The 13,847-nt window shown below is 37.3% G+C and overlaps 1 protein-coding gene and 1 pseudogene across 1 annotated transcript; one reads left to right on the forward strand and one right to left on the reverse strand.

The window, feature by feature from the left end:
• The first annotated feature begins 101 nt into the window (after positions 1–101).
• Positions 102–3,002, forward strand: LOC121595743 (beta-ureidopropionase-like). Its single transcript, XM_041919941.1, has 4 exons — positions 102–510; positions 1,197–1,459; positions 1,541–1,953; positions 2,024–3,002. Exons 1-4 carry the CDS (start codon positions 407–409, stop codon positions 2,402–2,404), a joined length of 1,161 nt encoding a protein of 386 aa, XP_041775875.1. The 5' UTR covers positions 102–406; the 3' UTR covers positions 2,405–3,002.
• A 2,471-nt stretch (positions 3,003–5,473) lies between these two features.
• Positions 5,474–11,917, reverse strand: LOC121597391 (annotated as a pseudogene).
• Positions 11,918–13,847: the final 1,930 nt, after the last annotated feature.

Below are 13,847 nucleotides of genomic sequence, written 5' to 3' on the forward strand. Positions count from 1 at the left end.
GATATACAGATTAGACACATACAGATTATGTAATCTGGAGAGTAAAACCGGGAGAACACGACCAATGGACCATCGCGAGGTGTTAAATAATGTGCTGCGCTCTTGATTTCCAAACGTTCTCTTTCCGCTCTTTGGTCGTAATGCATTCGCGTGAGTCGACTGCGTAGAGTGGGGTGAACTGCGCAACGACTGCGTAAGGCTGTACCACTTGAGTATAGTGAGTGAAACCGAGCACAGAACATTTGGAGCACTTGCTTACATTCAACGACTCATTGAATCGATCATTGACCAAAAACAAGTAGTATCGTTTACTAACACATTCTCTGTGCTTGAAATTGTTAGAAAACAGTAACGAAACAACACACCGCTGCAATACAGTAGTTTATAGCACTGGTAAGAGTGCAATATGTCTGAATCAAATTTTAAAAGCCTAGAAGCCACCCTTAACAAACATATTCCTCCGGAAGAGCTACGAGAGGTGAAACGTGTGCTTTATGGAAGGACGGACGAGTAAGTATGGTTTTGATGTGGTAAAATCAAAATGTGAAGTGGTAATGAAATTCGTACACGGCAAATATTGAATTTATTTACGCGTTTCATTTCTCTTCATTCTCGTATGGGTGTAACATTTAAAAATAGAAAATACGTTGTGACTCTTACCGCTGTGACATTTTTTTTAATATGAATGATGTTTAGGTTTGAGAATATGTCTCAATCGAGAACCTGAACCGTGAACCTGAAAATGTTGCTTTTTATTCGCATAAAATATGTATTTAACTACTATTGATCTTTTTCATTTCGATACTGTACCGATGTAGGTTACTATGTAAAGGTGAAATATTCTATGAACAGATACGGGTTAGGACACATTGTGCTTTTCTAAATGCTGTGCAGCACAACGTGAAGCTGTGATAATAGCAACACAATGATACTGCAATAGATTGGGGAATTGGTGAAGATAAGAATAAGATAACAGACTGGGGGGTGATGTATTGTGGTACTGTCTGCTAGGCAATGTTTACACGAGTATAACGAACATGTAAAATTTAATGTAAAGCGTTGTTAAATCCCCATGTACAATGTTATGTAAAGCGATTTAAATAAATTTAAATCCCGATGGCGTACATAAAATTGTACGAATTACCGGTAGCGTTAAATTGATCATTCTAATCAAGGCGATGTCTTTACCATTTCAGCAATGAGCTGCAATTTTCCGAAGAAACCATTTCATTGGCCAAGGATGTTGATATCGAGCTGAAAGGTTACGTTTTTAGCGCCCGCAAAGAGGACCTGCGACGGCCAAGAATAGTGCGAGTGGCCGCCATCCAGAATACGGTAGACATACCGACCACGGCTCCGATTCATGTGCAGCGTGATGCACTGCATGAGAAGATTTCCAACATTTTGCGCGTCGCCGTAACTGCCGGGGTCAACATCGTATGCCTGCAGGAAGCATGGAGTAAGCATTTTCATCCCACGGAGGATTGTTAGGCAAGTGAGTTAGATGCGATATATGTGTATGTATGTGTGTTTGTTGTAGCTATGCCATTTGCATTCTGTACACGCGAAAAGTTCCCGTGGTGTGAATTTGCCGAAGATGTAGAGAATGGACCAACAACAAAGATGCTGAAGGAGCTGGCGAAACAGTACAATATGGTCATCATTTCACCGATCCTGGAACGTGATACTAATCATCACGATACAATCTGGAATACGGCTGTGGTCATTTCGAACAACGGTACCTTCATTGGCAAGCACCGAAAGAATCACATTCCACGTGTGGGTGATTTTAATGAGTCGACCTACTACTTTGAGGGTGATACCGGTCATCCGGTGTTCGATACACAGTTTGGTCGCATAGCGATTAATATTTGTTACGGACGCCACCATCCCCAAAATTGGATGATGTTTGGTATTAACGGAGCAGAGATAGTGTTCAACCCATCTGCTACGGTAAGATATTCGATCGTTTGAGCGATCAATTGTTCTGTTTGAAATACTACATGGTGGTCTCTGCTTACAGGTTGGAGCGCTCAGTGAGCCTCTGTGGGGTATCGAAGCACGAAACGCGGCCATCGCTAACGGTTACTTTACGGTAGCAATCAACCGTGTTGGGACGGAGGTGTTCCCGAACGAATTCACTTCTGGAAATGGACTGCCGGCGCACAAAGATTTTGGCCCGTTCTATGGATCGTCCTATGTGGCTGCACCGGATGGATCTCGTACACCCGGTCTATCGCGGGACAAGGATGGTCTCCTCGTAGTAGAGATCGAACTGAACCTCTGCCGCCAGATAAAAGACTTCTGGGGATTCCAAATGACGCAGCGTTTGCCACTTTACGCTGAAAGCCTTGCGAAGGCAGTTAAACCCGACTATAAACCGCAAATAATTCGAGAAAGTTAATCTTAACTTAGGTGGACAATTTTGGCATTATGTACGTTTGAAAATCCGACCGTTGGAGAAATAATCTAAAAAAAGAAACAATTGAACGCTACATTCATACTTCATCATGCGTAATCTTGCGAAGCACAACGAGAAACCAACACAATAAAACACAAACAAACAATTGTGTTAAATCTCAAAATTTTATATTTGCTATACATGGCTATATTGAGTGGGATATTGTTGCATCCGTTTACCTTAACACTATATGATTGGCTTGGTTGTATCGTTTGCACCAATTGTAGGCATCTAAAACTAATCAACAAACAACATCACTTCTTTTACGTTATTACGTGCCCTTTTGTTTGCGTGTTTTCGCGTGTGTATGCTGTGTTGTGGATACATACTGCAATGACGAACTTTCCGATTTTGTATCAACGTTTACCGACATTGTGTAAGGTTATTCATTCCAAGTACAGGATCCGCAACCGATTGTGTCTTTGGCTACATGGAATTGTGAGATTAGCCCAAAATTGTTAGTACGATCCACTCATCCAAAACTATCTATTATCGCATGAACTATGAAATAAAAATAAATCTTTTGTCACAAAGGTGTTTATCAAGGTGGTTGTCGCTGTTGCTTTCAATGGCTTTCGGTTTATTTAAGGAGATTTAAACGAATTAACATCTTTTTACAATTACTTCTCATCCTGCTCTTTAACAACTAAAGGTTCTCTCAGGTGAATAAATCAACTAGTGTAAATTCATTTCATTTTTTTTTGCTTTGAATTTTTGAATTTTAGTCATGGTCGTTTGGCGCATCGTCATATGTTTGTATCCACGTTTGATTGTATCAACATATTGTTAAGCCTTAAGTGTTATGTGCTGTCCAGGCTCTTCTGGGGCTACAAGTGGTATTGTCCCGTTTATTATTAACATTGTAGCTGCACAACATTCTCTCACGTTTTACCATCAGGAACGCAAACCAATGTGTGAATTGTTAGGGAACATTTGCTGAACAAATCCAAAGGGATTTGCTCTATTAAATTTGTACCACAAGTATTTGGAGGATTTTACAACTAGCTCATGATAACGCTATGAATGTAGTCGTCTTATTAAGCAGAGAAAATAGGGAGAAGGTTTTGAGTTTTTTATAGATATAATTTTAGAATATGCATTACGCACTTGGACACATTTTTTTACAAACATTTTACGGGCGTTGGCAAGGGGTTTCGGTGCATTCATTAAATAGCAAGGGTATTATTCCAGACCGGCTTTTATGTGTCGAGTGATTTGATTGTGGCTTTCAATTTGCATCTACACTTCCTGTGGTACGGTTCGCATGATTTCATTTGATTTGTTTTATTTCGTGTTTGCTGTACAATACTGGGTGGATAGGTATCCTTATGTGAATGATTACTTCGACACTAGGGAAAGACTGGTTTGGTTACTGGCTTGAAAATGGTTTGTTCCTTGCTTCCATGCCCCGCCGTAGTTGTTCAAAAGTAGTTTGAATTTGTTGAATAAGCTTCTTTTGTTTTGCTGGCAATAATAAGGGTTAGCCTATGAAGGTAAACTGCAATTTCTATCAATTACAATATTTTGTACAACTGTTAGTTATAAAATGTGTCGGAAAATACGGACTTTTATATTGAAATTCGTTAAATGCTTCTTTAAATATATGGGCAACTGTAAACTTTAGAACGTTTAGCGGCTCAAATCGTCTGTTTTATCTGTTAAGAAGATGCATCTGCAAAGATGTTGGCTCGAATGTAGGCCATTTGGGGGATAATTTTTTTGCATAAGGTATTTAATTTTTGTATTGGGCTGAGTTTTAGCATTTTTGTAGGTACAAGAGTTGTTTTGGGGTACAAATATGTTTTAGTAAAAAAAGCTGAACCTACCGAGAGAACCTGCAGAAGGTAGTAAGTAACATAAATGATTAACTTTATGATGGGTATGTTGTGCTTTGGTTATTTTGTGGTATGTTTAATTCATTTAAGCATGCACTATGTCCGGAAGTATGTGCAATGAATCAAACAAACCCCTTTTAAACAACTGGTAGAACTAAAATTCATAATACACCAAAAATTACAATGACTAATAAAAAGATTCCATCATCTAGCTAATCTTTTTGCTTGCTGTTTTATATGATCATCTACTAATCGGTTGGCTACACAAATTACACAACGATTATAAAACACTTGGGACTTTATGCTACTGCTTGACGCATGCCTCGGCCTTTACATGTAGGCAGTGATTGGCTTCAATTAAATTACTACAACGTGCAAAAACGTATTATTAATCAAATAGATTAAATAAGCTCTTTCACGCCCTTTATCTATGGCGATTTCTATTGTGCTCGGGTCTACTTCTTTTTCGTTTCTGCCCACTTTCATGTTAGCTTACTTAAACAAACTAATTCAAATCGAACATAGAGAAACAAACAGCACCATCTGTGCCGCACCGCAAAACTTGTAGCAAACAATTCATATCCTCTAACACACTCACACACACACACACACACACACACACACACACACACACACACACACACACACACCCACACACACACACACACACACACACACACACACACACACACACACCCACACACACACACACACACACACACACACACACACACACACACACACACACACACACACACACACACACACATACAACACAATTCCTGGCTTTTTATCATTACGTCTTGTTTTTTTTTTGTTAAATAGTATTACTTTTTAATAAGCCAATTTATAAACCTCCGTCAAGTAATAATAGGATAGTGCTGTTTCTTTCCCCCACACTTTGTTGTTTGGCGTTTGTACAACTATCCCATAGTAAAGCACCTCAGAATAACATTTTAACATCCTATTTCAAATTGTTCGCCCGTTCGCCAAAAAAAATCAAACTAATGTCTGCACAAAGTGTTCACAATCAATCGTTTATTATGTGTAAACAATATTATAACAAAAATCATAATGCTGATAACAAAATGGATATAATTTCAAACTTGATAAGGCAAAATTAATGATCAATCAATGCTGTTAAATGGACAATGAACTTTAGATACAAAACAAATTTTGCGAGCAATGAACTTAACAAAACTAAATTAGATAAAACTGGTATGAACCAGGATGAACAATTTCCAACAATTTAAGTTTAATCATACCGATGTGAGCCAACGCTTTCCTACTGCACCCAACTGGCGGGTGCCCAGAGGGGCTCGGTTTCGCATTTGTTGGCAAAATTTACCAACTTTTCGAACGCCTCAGAAAGATCATCGTTCACGATCTCCTCGTCACAGAAGTGGCCGTAATGAAAATTGATGCGCTCATCCGATTTGATCATTTCCATAAATTCTTCGTCCTGTAAAAACAACCACATTGCGCTAAATCGTTCATGTCCCCATTCGCTCAAGCGTTGTAATTATAGCTGCTTACCGTAAAACCTCGTGAATTGTTTTCATCGAACGTGGAGCGTGCCCGAGCTTTCGTACGAGATTTTTTCAACTCCTCAAACGCCGGTGGTCTAATATGTACAATGTATGGCTTTAGTTGAGCTGTCCGTAATGATTTCAGCGCTTGATAGTGCGGTCCAAGGACACAGACGCAGCTAGCATTTACGATGCTTTTCACACTATCGGCCGCCGTACCGTACAGATGTCCTTTGTACTCGCCATGTTCAATAAACTTGCTGGCCGCAATATCCGCTTCCATTTTTTTCCCTTGTCACGAACAGATACTCCCTTCCGGCAACCTCTCCGGGCGCATAGGCCGCGTGGTGTCTGCAAGAGAGTGAATTAAAACATTTACACCATAAATTAGTGCTAGTACCTACTTTGAAGCGTAGTTAACTGGTATAATAACACTCACATGGAACTGGACTTTTGTATTTTTCTGGATCTCGGGCCACCAGTCGACGCTTCAGCTCGTTTCGACCCACGCCGGGTGCACCGATTAAGACGATGGGTCGAAAGACACCGGGACACGGGTACAGCTTTGCTACCTCCTCGTAAGTGGCGATCATTTCTCGATCAAAATCATCGTTCTCAGCTGTATCATACATAATCTTTTTAGTCTTTGGTCCACCACAAGGATGGTTTGGATTTGGTGAACCGGGTGGAGTAGAGCAGATGGAGGCACATGAACCTTCTACGCGTAACACAGAGGCGTTGGAGCAGTTAGTTGTAGCAATGCGGGCGATGAAGGCACAAAGGAGCAAAAATGGATGATATGGCAACAACACGATGAGGGGTAAACAAGAGCGAAATGACATGTTTGAGTACATAATGGGTGTTATGGTCAAGTGTGATACACAGAATAGTGTCGTGCATGCACTTGGGTTACTTTTTCAAACGCTTATACTACTGTTTGCTCACTTTTTGCATCGCCGTTCGGTTCCTTTTGAGTTCGTTCATGCAGGATGCGACGCTCCTGCAGTGCTCGACTTGGTATCAATCCGGCGCGTGTTGTCTTTTCACCTTCCTTGCGCGCTTGCCACCAGTAGGAATCATCCTGCCACGTGAAAAGCATGTCACCGATACAAATCATGGTTTAACCCATTTTTCTTTATTTTTTTTTCGAAATACTCGGTGCCAATACTCACCTGAGATACAATATGCAGGATATCACCGCGCTGGAATCCTAGGCCAGCTTCTTTGCAAGGGATGTAGGGATCGTTTTCAGGTTCGTAGTCAAAGTACGCCTTCACCCGCACTTTACTTTCACGTTGGTCCAGCTTACCATCCGATGGTACAAGCTTGAATGTGATCGTACCTTCCGAGTTTTGCTGTTCGAACATTTAAAGCACGGCCAGATACCGTTGGTATATAGATACATTAAAGTGTGACTAATCATCTGGATGTTCCCGATTACGTTTTCTTCCCACTTACCAGAATTGATAGAACATCGCTTGGTGTTTTACCCTCGACGTTAATGTTATTCACTTCAATCACCTCATCGCCAACGTGAATAAGGCCCGAACGATCTGCCGCTCCACCGTGCATGATCCTTGCGATAATGATTTTGCCCGTCTCCTCGTCTGTTTAATAGTAGCGCCCTGAAATGTAGAGCAGAAACAGCATGTATTTAGTGACCCCGTTACTGAAGTGGTCAGCATAACTAAAATGTTTTGTTTGTTTTAATTTCATTTATTTAACTGGATTTAATGAATGTCCAGCTAGGTTGCTGAACGCGTTGATGATAGAAATATTATAGAATATAAGAAAACGAATGTAAAAAGCTAAACAATGTAAGTAAACTAGCTGATCAATTAGCGTACATAATTAAAGTGACCTCTGAGCAACGATATAGTGATAATAGAGATAGTACTTTATCGTTTACCTCCATCGCAAATTATCTGTAATAAACAGTCAAGTTTCGCTACTTAAGATGCATCGAGTACAAAAGTATCGAAACCGCTAAGAAACAATAACATTCATAAATAATAAAATGGCCGTTTAAAAAAAATCCATTCCCGCCGATGGATTCCCACTTGATAGGTTTCGTCAAAGCATGTTCATAATTGAGAAAAAAATTACTTAAATTTAACAACAAATACTTACAACGATTGGTTCCGCACTTTGTGCTCCAGCACACTGAATGCAGTAAAAAATGAGTGTCGAATATATTGTGTGTAAAAATTTTGTGTAATTCTTTTTTTTTTAAATTATTTTATCGCAATTTATCACTACTGTGTGAAATGCTGTTCTAATAGAATTGAAAATGTATAAGACGGCGTAAAGAATAAGTCTATAGAAATGATCATACAACCGCAACAGAGATGCGGACAACGACCTGATGCCGTATACGATTGTTGCTCGTATAATGGAAGCCGCAGGTCGCGATATTTAATCGATCGCGATGTTAATAAATTATCGAGTTTTTTTTTTTTACTGATATTGTGCAAACGCAGGGTAGTGAAACATACCGATTACACAACAATAATGAAGTATGGTGTGCTACAAAGCAAACTGAATAGTTTAATTTATAATATCATTGAGAATAATGCAAAAATAAATTGAAAAACCCATGTACAGGCTCGATGGAGGTATGATAAATGTATGGACTTTTATATTGTGTGTTATAGTGAATGTGCTCCGATTTATTAAGGATCTATCATGCAACATGCATGTTTGATGCATGTAAACAAGGGTAACGTATAGCGGCATGCAGTAACTTAACATGGCAAAACATTGTTTTAAACAACATAAATTATGGGGTTGGATCTATTGATGGCTATAGCAGTACATTTAGTAGCTCTTAGGCACAGGGACACGTAAAATGTATGTACTCATAGTAAATAGTGGTGAGGTATTTCTATTACAATCTCTTTTATGACTGTTTCTCGAGTTCCATTTATTTAACATATGTTGAAAACTCCGGAAACAAAAATACTTTAACAACTGATTGGAGTTGCTAGTACCAAGTTGTGTGCCATACTGCATACATTCATAAAGTGCACACACTTCACTCAACACACAAAAGGGGACTGATTCTAAGTCTTTTGTTGCAACATGCAAATGTACATAATCGTGAGAAAACTCGAGTCAAGTAAAAGGGCAAACATCATTTGACTAAGTGTCAATGCGCTAAGACAGCTACTATTTAACGAATTGGAATAAGGATGGTACGGTAAAGAATGCTTATTTTACATGGCATGAATGTTGTCTCATTTAGTGCCCTAGCATAAGAGCAGACGATGATGGTATTTCTTGTTGTTGAATACAACTTGGAAAATAAAAATGACATGTCAATGGAAAATCAAACAATATGAAATGTACTATGCCAAACCAGTGATAATTAGGAACAAACGTATAACGTCGCTTTGCTAAACAACTAAGTTACTTAAGTATGAAACCGACGAAACACTAGCACCATAACTGTATAAGTATAATAACCAACAAAGTATTAAATGTAAATGTTATGTCCAATCTAAAAAAAGCAGCTTGCAATTACAACAAAACCTTTACTTTGGAATACTCGTTATAAAACATTACTACAAATTGACTGCTAATTTTCTTGCTGAGTGTAGATAAATGCAACATTCTATATAATTTGTAATAAACGGGAAAACAAGGTACACTGTAATTAGAAAACTTACCAGAGGTTCATTACTTTTCACAAGTTGTACGATTTTGATAGTTTCTTCTTCGTCTTCGTCAACTTCCACAGGGATATCCGGAAGATGTGGATAGAAATCTTTTTGCGCGATCGCATCATGAGCGAAAAGAATACTCTTTGGAAATAAATTAAAATAAGATAGAACATTAGTAAGCAATTGCTTTTATGCACATGGTAAGTGTAATTTGCAGTCTTCATTGTGTCAAAATTGGAATGTCATATCCCTTAAATCCATATTTAATGTCATATGCTCAATTTTACGATACTTTCAACTATATTGCTTTCGAAATAAGTTTTTTTTTTGCAATGACAATTCATGTAGAAGTGTTGGTCAATAATTGCGCGATATCCTTTTTCAACTGTTAGATCAAGTAAATTGAAGCAGAAGACTTTCTCCACAAATCTATCAATTGCTATTTATCATGGAGAGAGCTTTCGTAGTTTTGAGAATGTCAGAAATTCGCAATGATGGAAAAAATGACAAAATTTCTCTTTGTTCGAATGTTGAGCGTGGTAGATTTTCATCTCTGTTAAAAAGGTGTATTTTTTCAATTTTATAAGTAAATAAATAAACAAATAAATAAATGGATGTACAAGTAATTCAATGTAAATAATGTTTATCTCTGATGACGAATCATCAAAATTACAAACCTCTGATTAGTATTTTTGGCATAGATTTTAAAAGTTCAGGGTAAAACATGGTTACAGCTTTCAAACGCTATGTTACAGTTCCTCGTTTTCTGCATTATTATTATATGTCTTGCATGTGTATTTATGTACAGAACTAGGATTAAAAACAAGAAGCTTTTAATGCTGCAAATTACTTACCTGCAAATGCGGTGTTTGAAGTAGATGGAATACCTCTTTGCAAAGTGGAGAAATATGGCATCTCGGAGCCAGCAGCTCCAGTACTTCCATCAGAATCTATGGTTGATGATAGAATACATAATTCAGGTAATAGCAGTAACTCTAACATAAAATCCAACAGTTCGCCTACAAACCTGCACGGACGCAGAGAGCAACGGTGCTATTCTGTCATCCTTGTTAATTTTGGCCACCTTGCTATGTACGTTAACAAGTGCATTGAGTTCCTTCGACTGCAGCAAATTTTGCAAGAACCCAAGATCCTTCTCATCTGACAAGCTTTCTGCTTCTTTGAGCGATGTAATCAACTTAGAAATTACTGTAAAGTATATGAAATACAATGAAAACTATGAATAAAATTCGTAGCTTTTATTATTATTTTTTTCTATAAGAACTTGTTTTTTATGTGTAAGGTAAATTAAAAGATGCTTGGAATCAGTACTTTGTATAGTTTTCAGTTTAAAAAAATCAATAGTACATAACATCTCATTTCTTGTAGCAAAGGGATCCGAAAGGAAGCAATGATAAGGACAAAACATTCAACAAGATTGTTCTTGCTGATTCCTGTCGAGCTGCTATGTGCATCGAACAGATCAAATGCTATGGTCATTGACGTCATTTATCAAATGACACACACATGAAGGCATCATAGGTGCGTGTATAAACTGCAAGCGGCCTATTTATGTTTTTTTAAAGTTCCTAATTTACAAATATACAAATGTAGAACAATTTGACCAAGGGTGCGAAAGTATAAGCAAATTGCTTCACATAAAAAATCTATGTTATATCTATTGTAAGGAATAATCGGCGTACAATTCAATTGAACTGTAATCAGGTTTTATGAATCAATCTTTAATAATTGTTATTTTTATACAATGATTTTCTTATTGATCACAATTCTTACCTGGATCATAGCTTCCGTCCGACGCCATGACAACTGCGGTCATTATGTACAGAAACTACTCTATAGATGTTAAGTATGTACACGAAAACACGACACAATAAAATTAATCACTGTATTTACTGTTGATTATTTAATAACTCATACACTTTTTGCTCATGATGTTTGTTTATTTTACATATCTATAAAAAAAGTAATATGTAGTTATTACGCTTATTAATTAAAACAAATTAGCATCACATTAGCACAAATTCGGTGCTTGTAAAAAATCCAAAATGTCTTGTTGTTTATCACTTTTTATGAAAACTATATAACTGCACCGAACGATGTGGCTTCGCCAATGGTTGAATTTTTTTGTTTGCTTAAGCTTTACCCATGAAACAAATAAATAACATGTTACCAAAAATTAGTTTCAATAGTTATTAAAAATGCATTGGGATATTGTTCGAAATTAGGGATAAGTATCATTAAATTTCAAAGGTTGATAATATGTTGGCGAGTACATTGCGAAAGGAAATCACGTATGAAAAACACCTTTTATTTTTATACTATAAACATGAAGCTACTCTAAATATAGCACCTCATCAGTGTCTTGACCACTGATCACTGTGTTTGCGCGTTCTGCGAAGGTAGGAAATGTTTTGCTAGACTGTTTGTTTCAAAAGAAAGAGTCAACTGAATTTGTCCATCTTGGTGACCTCGGGTCTGTAAGTGAGACGATGGACCGGGCGAGATTTAATAGACAGGGATTTATTTCATATGTATGCCTTTCTTGATCACCAATCAGAATATATTCAGTTTAAAAAATTTTTCGATTTAAAAAAAAAAGTTTAACTTGGTTTGAAAATAGCGTGGCGTTGAATAAATTATTGTTGTCAAATTTTGAAACAAACAAGTTCTTCACTAATCAAGAGAGAATCTTGTAGTACTTGTGGTTGTCTATAAAAAAAAACAAAACCTGATAGAAGAATGGGTAAGATGTGTACGATAGTAACCGGCATCAAATTTCATATAAAAAGCAGACATATCAAGGTATTATGAACAGCGACTATTCATAAGGTCATTCTACATACGTCGAAGAAAAATGTGATGTGAAATAAATTATTTCAGAAGGAGCCATAGAAATGAACTCACTGTGGTTTTGCTGGGAAGAGCTTTCCGCATTATAAATAGCTAAAATGTTGGAGCTCCCGTTCAAAAACTGTTCATTAACAGCTATCAGAATCTGGTGGCTAAAAATGATACAGCATCACGTAACATAATATCGTGAAGAGATAGATCTTTCAACAAATAATTACTGCAAGTTAGTCAGTAATTAAAATATTGCAAAATTAATGAGATAATTTGGCGATTAGCTTCAATACAAAAAGCATTTTGTGCTTTTTTCCTTTAACATGGTAAAAAATAATCCATATAGAGGCAGACAATTGCTTTAGTTAAAAATAACAAATTAATGAAATTTTGACTGTTGCATAAGTTGGCCATTATTACTAAATCACAAATAAAACAAAAACTTCTCTTTCTCAAGCAAATATATATTTATAAAAAACACCCTCAATACTACATAAACATACATTTCGAGAAGAGTTAGGAACACCGTTAACTCGTTCTTTTACGCATATGCCCTTTTAACCGCATAAATCGAACCCTCGGACATTCTTTACGCAAATATATTGATATTTCTGCATCAGAACGCAGAACACAAATGTGTACGTGTCCCAACATTTCCTGTAATATGGGTGAAATGAGGACATGTAGAAAGCAGACACCCCCAAACACATAAGTCGATGGCGGCATTTAGGTTTGAAAATAAATCACCAACACACAGAAACTGTTGGAAAATATACCCTTGATCTGAAGTTTCCCTTTGTGTGTGTGTGTGTGTGTGTGTGTGTGTGTGTGTGTGTGTGTGTGTGTGTGTGTGTGTGTGTGTGTGTGTGTGTGTGTGTGTGTGTGTGTGTGTGTGTGTGTGTGTGTGTGTGTGTGTGTGAGTCTGTGTTTTTCTTTTCAGTCTTCTCTACTGTCAGACAGTGCGATATTGATGAATTTTCTTCCACTTTTCGTTCGTCCCGTCCCGTCTGCCATTAAACATGAACATGTTTCTTTTTTCATTAATTCGTACTGCGTACTTCAAATCATGGGTTGGTTTCCGTTACCACTTGTGTAACAGGGACAGATGGAAGTGGTTTTTTAAAGTTGGATCATTGACACATTGCTTTATCTCACTAGAACACATTATAATACCATTTTCACTATAAACCACATAAAAAAAAATTCTTATCATTTGATTCGTACACTTAATTATGATCATAGCTAATTTTGTTTTCTTTATCACAATCGAATGGTCTCTCAAAGCACAAGCTACTCTACTCAATAAGACCAGCACAAAGAACTAGAAACAAAAATCAATTCGGTGTCATCCGTTTTTAACGAATCGATATTCATGTGGCAAGTAGCTTGCACAATGACTTTGGCCAGATGTGAATACATTCTGGTACTTTTGATAACAATTCAGTTCATGAATGCAAGAAACGAACAGAGTAATACGATGCATCACTTATCACGACGG

Source organism: Anopheles merus, chromosome 3R (assembly GCF_017562075.2).
Source record: "Anopheles merus strain MAF chromosome 3R, AmerM5.1, whole genome shotgun sequence".
In the NCBI taxonomy this organism is placed as follows: domain Eukaryota; kingdom Metazoa; phylum Arthropoda; class Insecta; order Diptera; family Culicidae; genus Anopheles; species Anopheles merus.

What these genes read in the sequence shown, in the direction of transcription:
- LOC121595743 (XM_041919941.1), top strand. Translation starts at nt 407, where the DNA reads ATGTCTGAATCAAATTTTAAAAGCCTAGAAGCCACCCTTAACAAACAT. An exon ending in CTTTATGGAAGGACGGACGA is followed by an intron (nt 511 to 1,196) that starts GTAAGTATGGTT and finishes TTACCATTTCAG; the next exon opens with CAATGAGCTGCAATTTTCCG. An exon ending in ATGCCTGCAGGAAGCATGGA is followed by an intron (nt 1,460 to 1,540) that starts GTAAGCATTTTC and finishes TGTTTGTTGTAG; the next exon opens with CTATGCCATTTGCATTCTGT.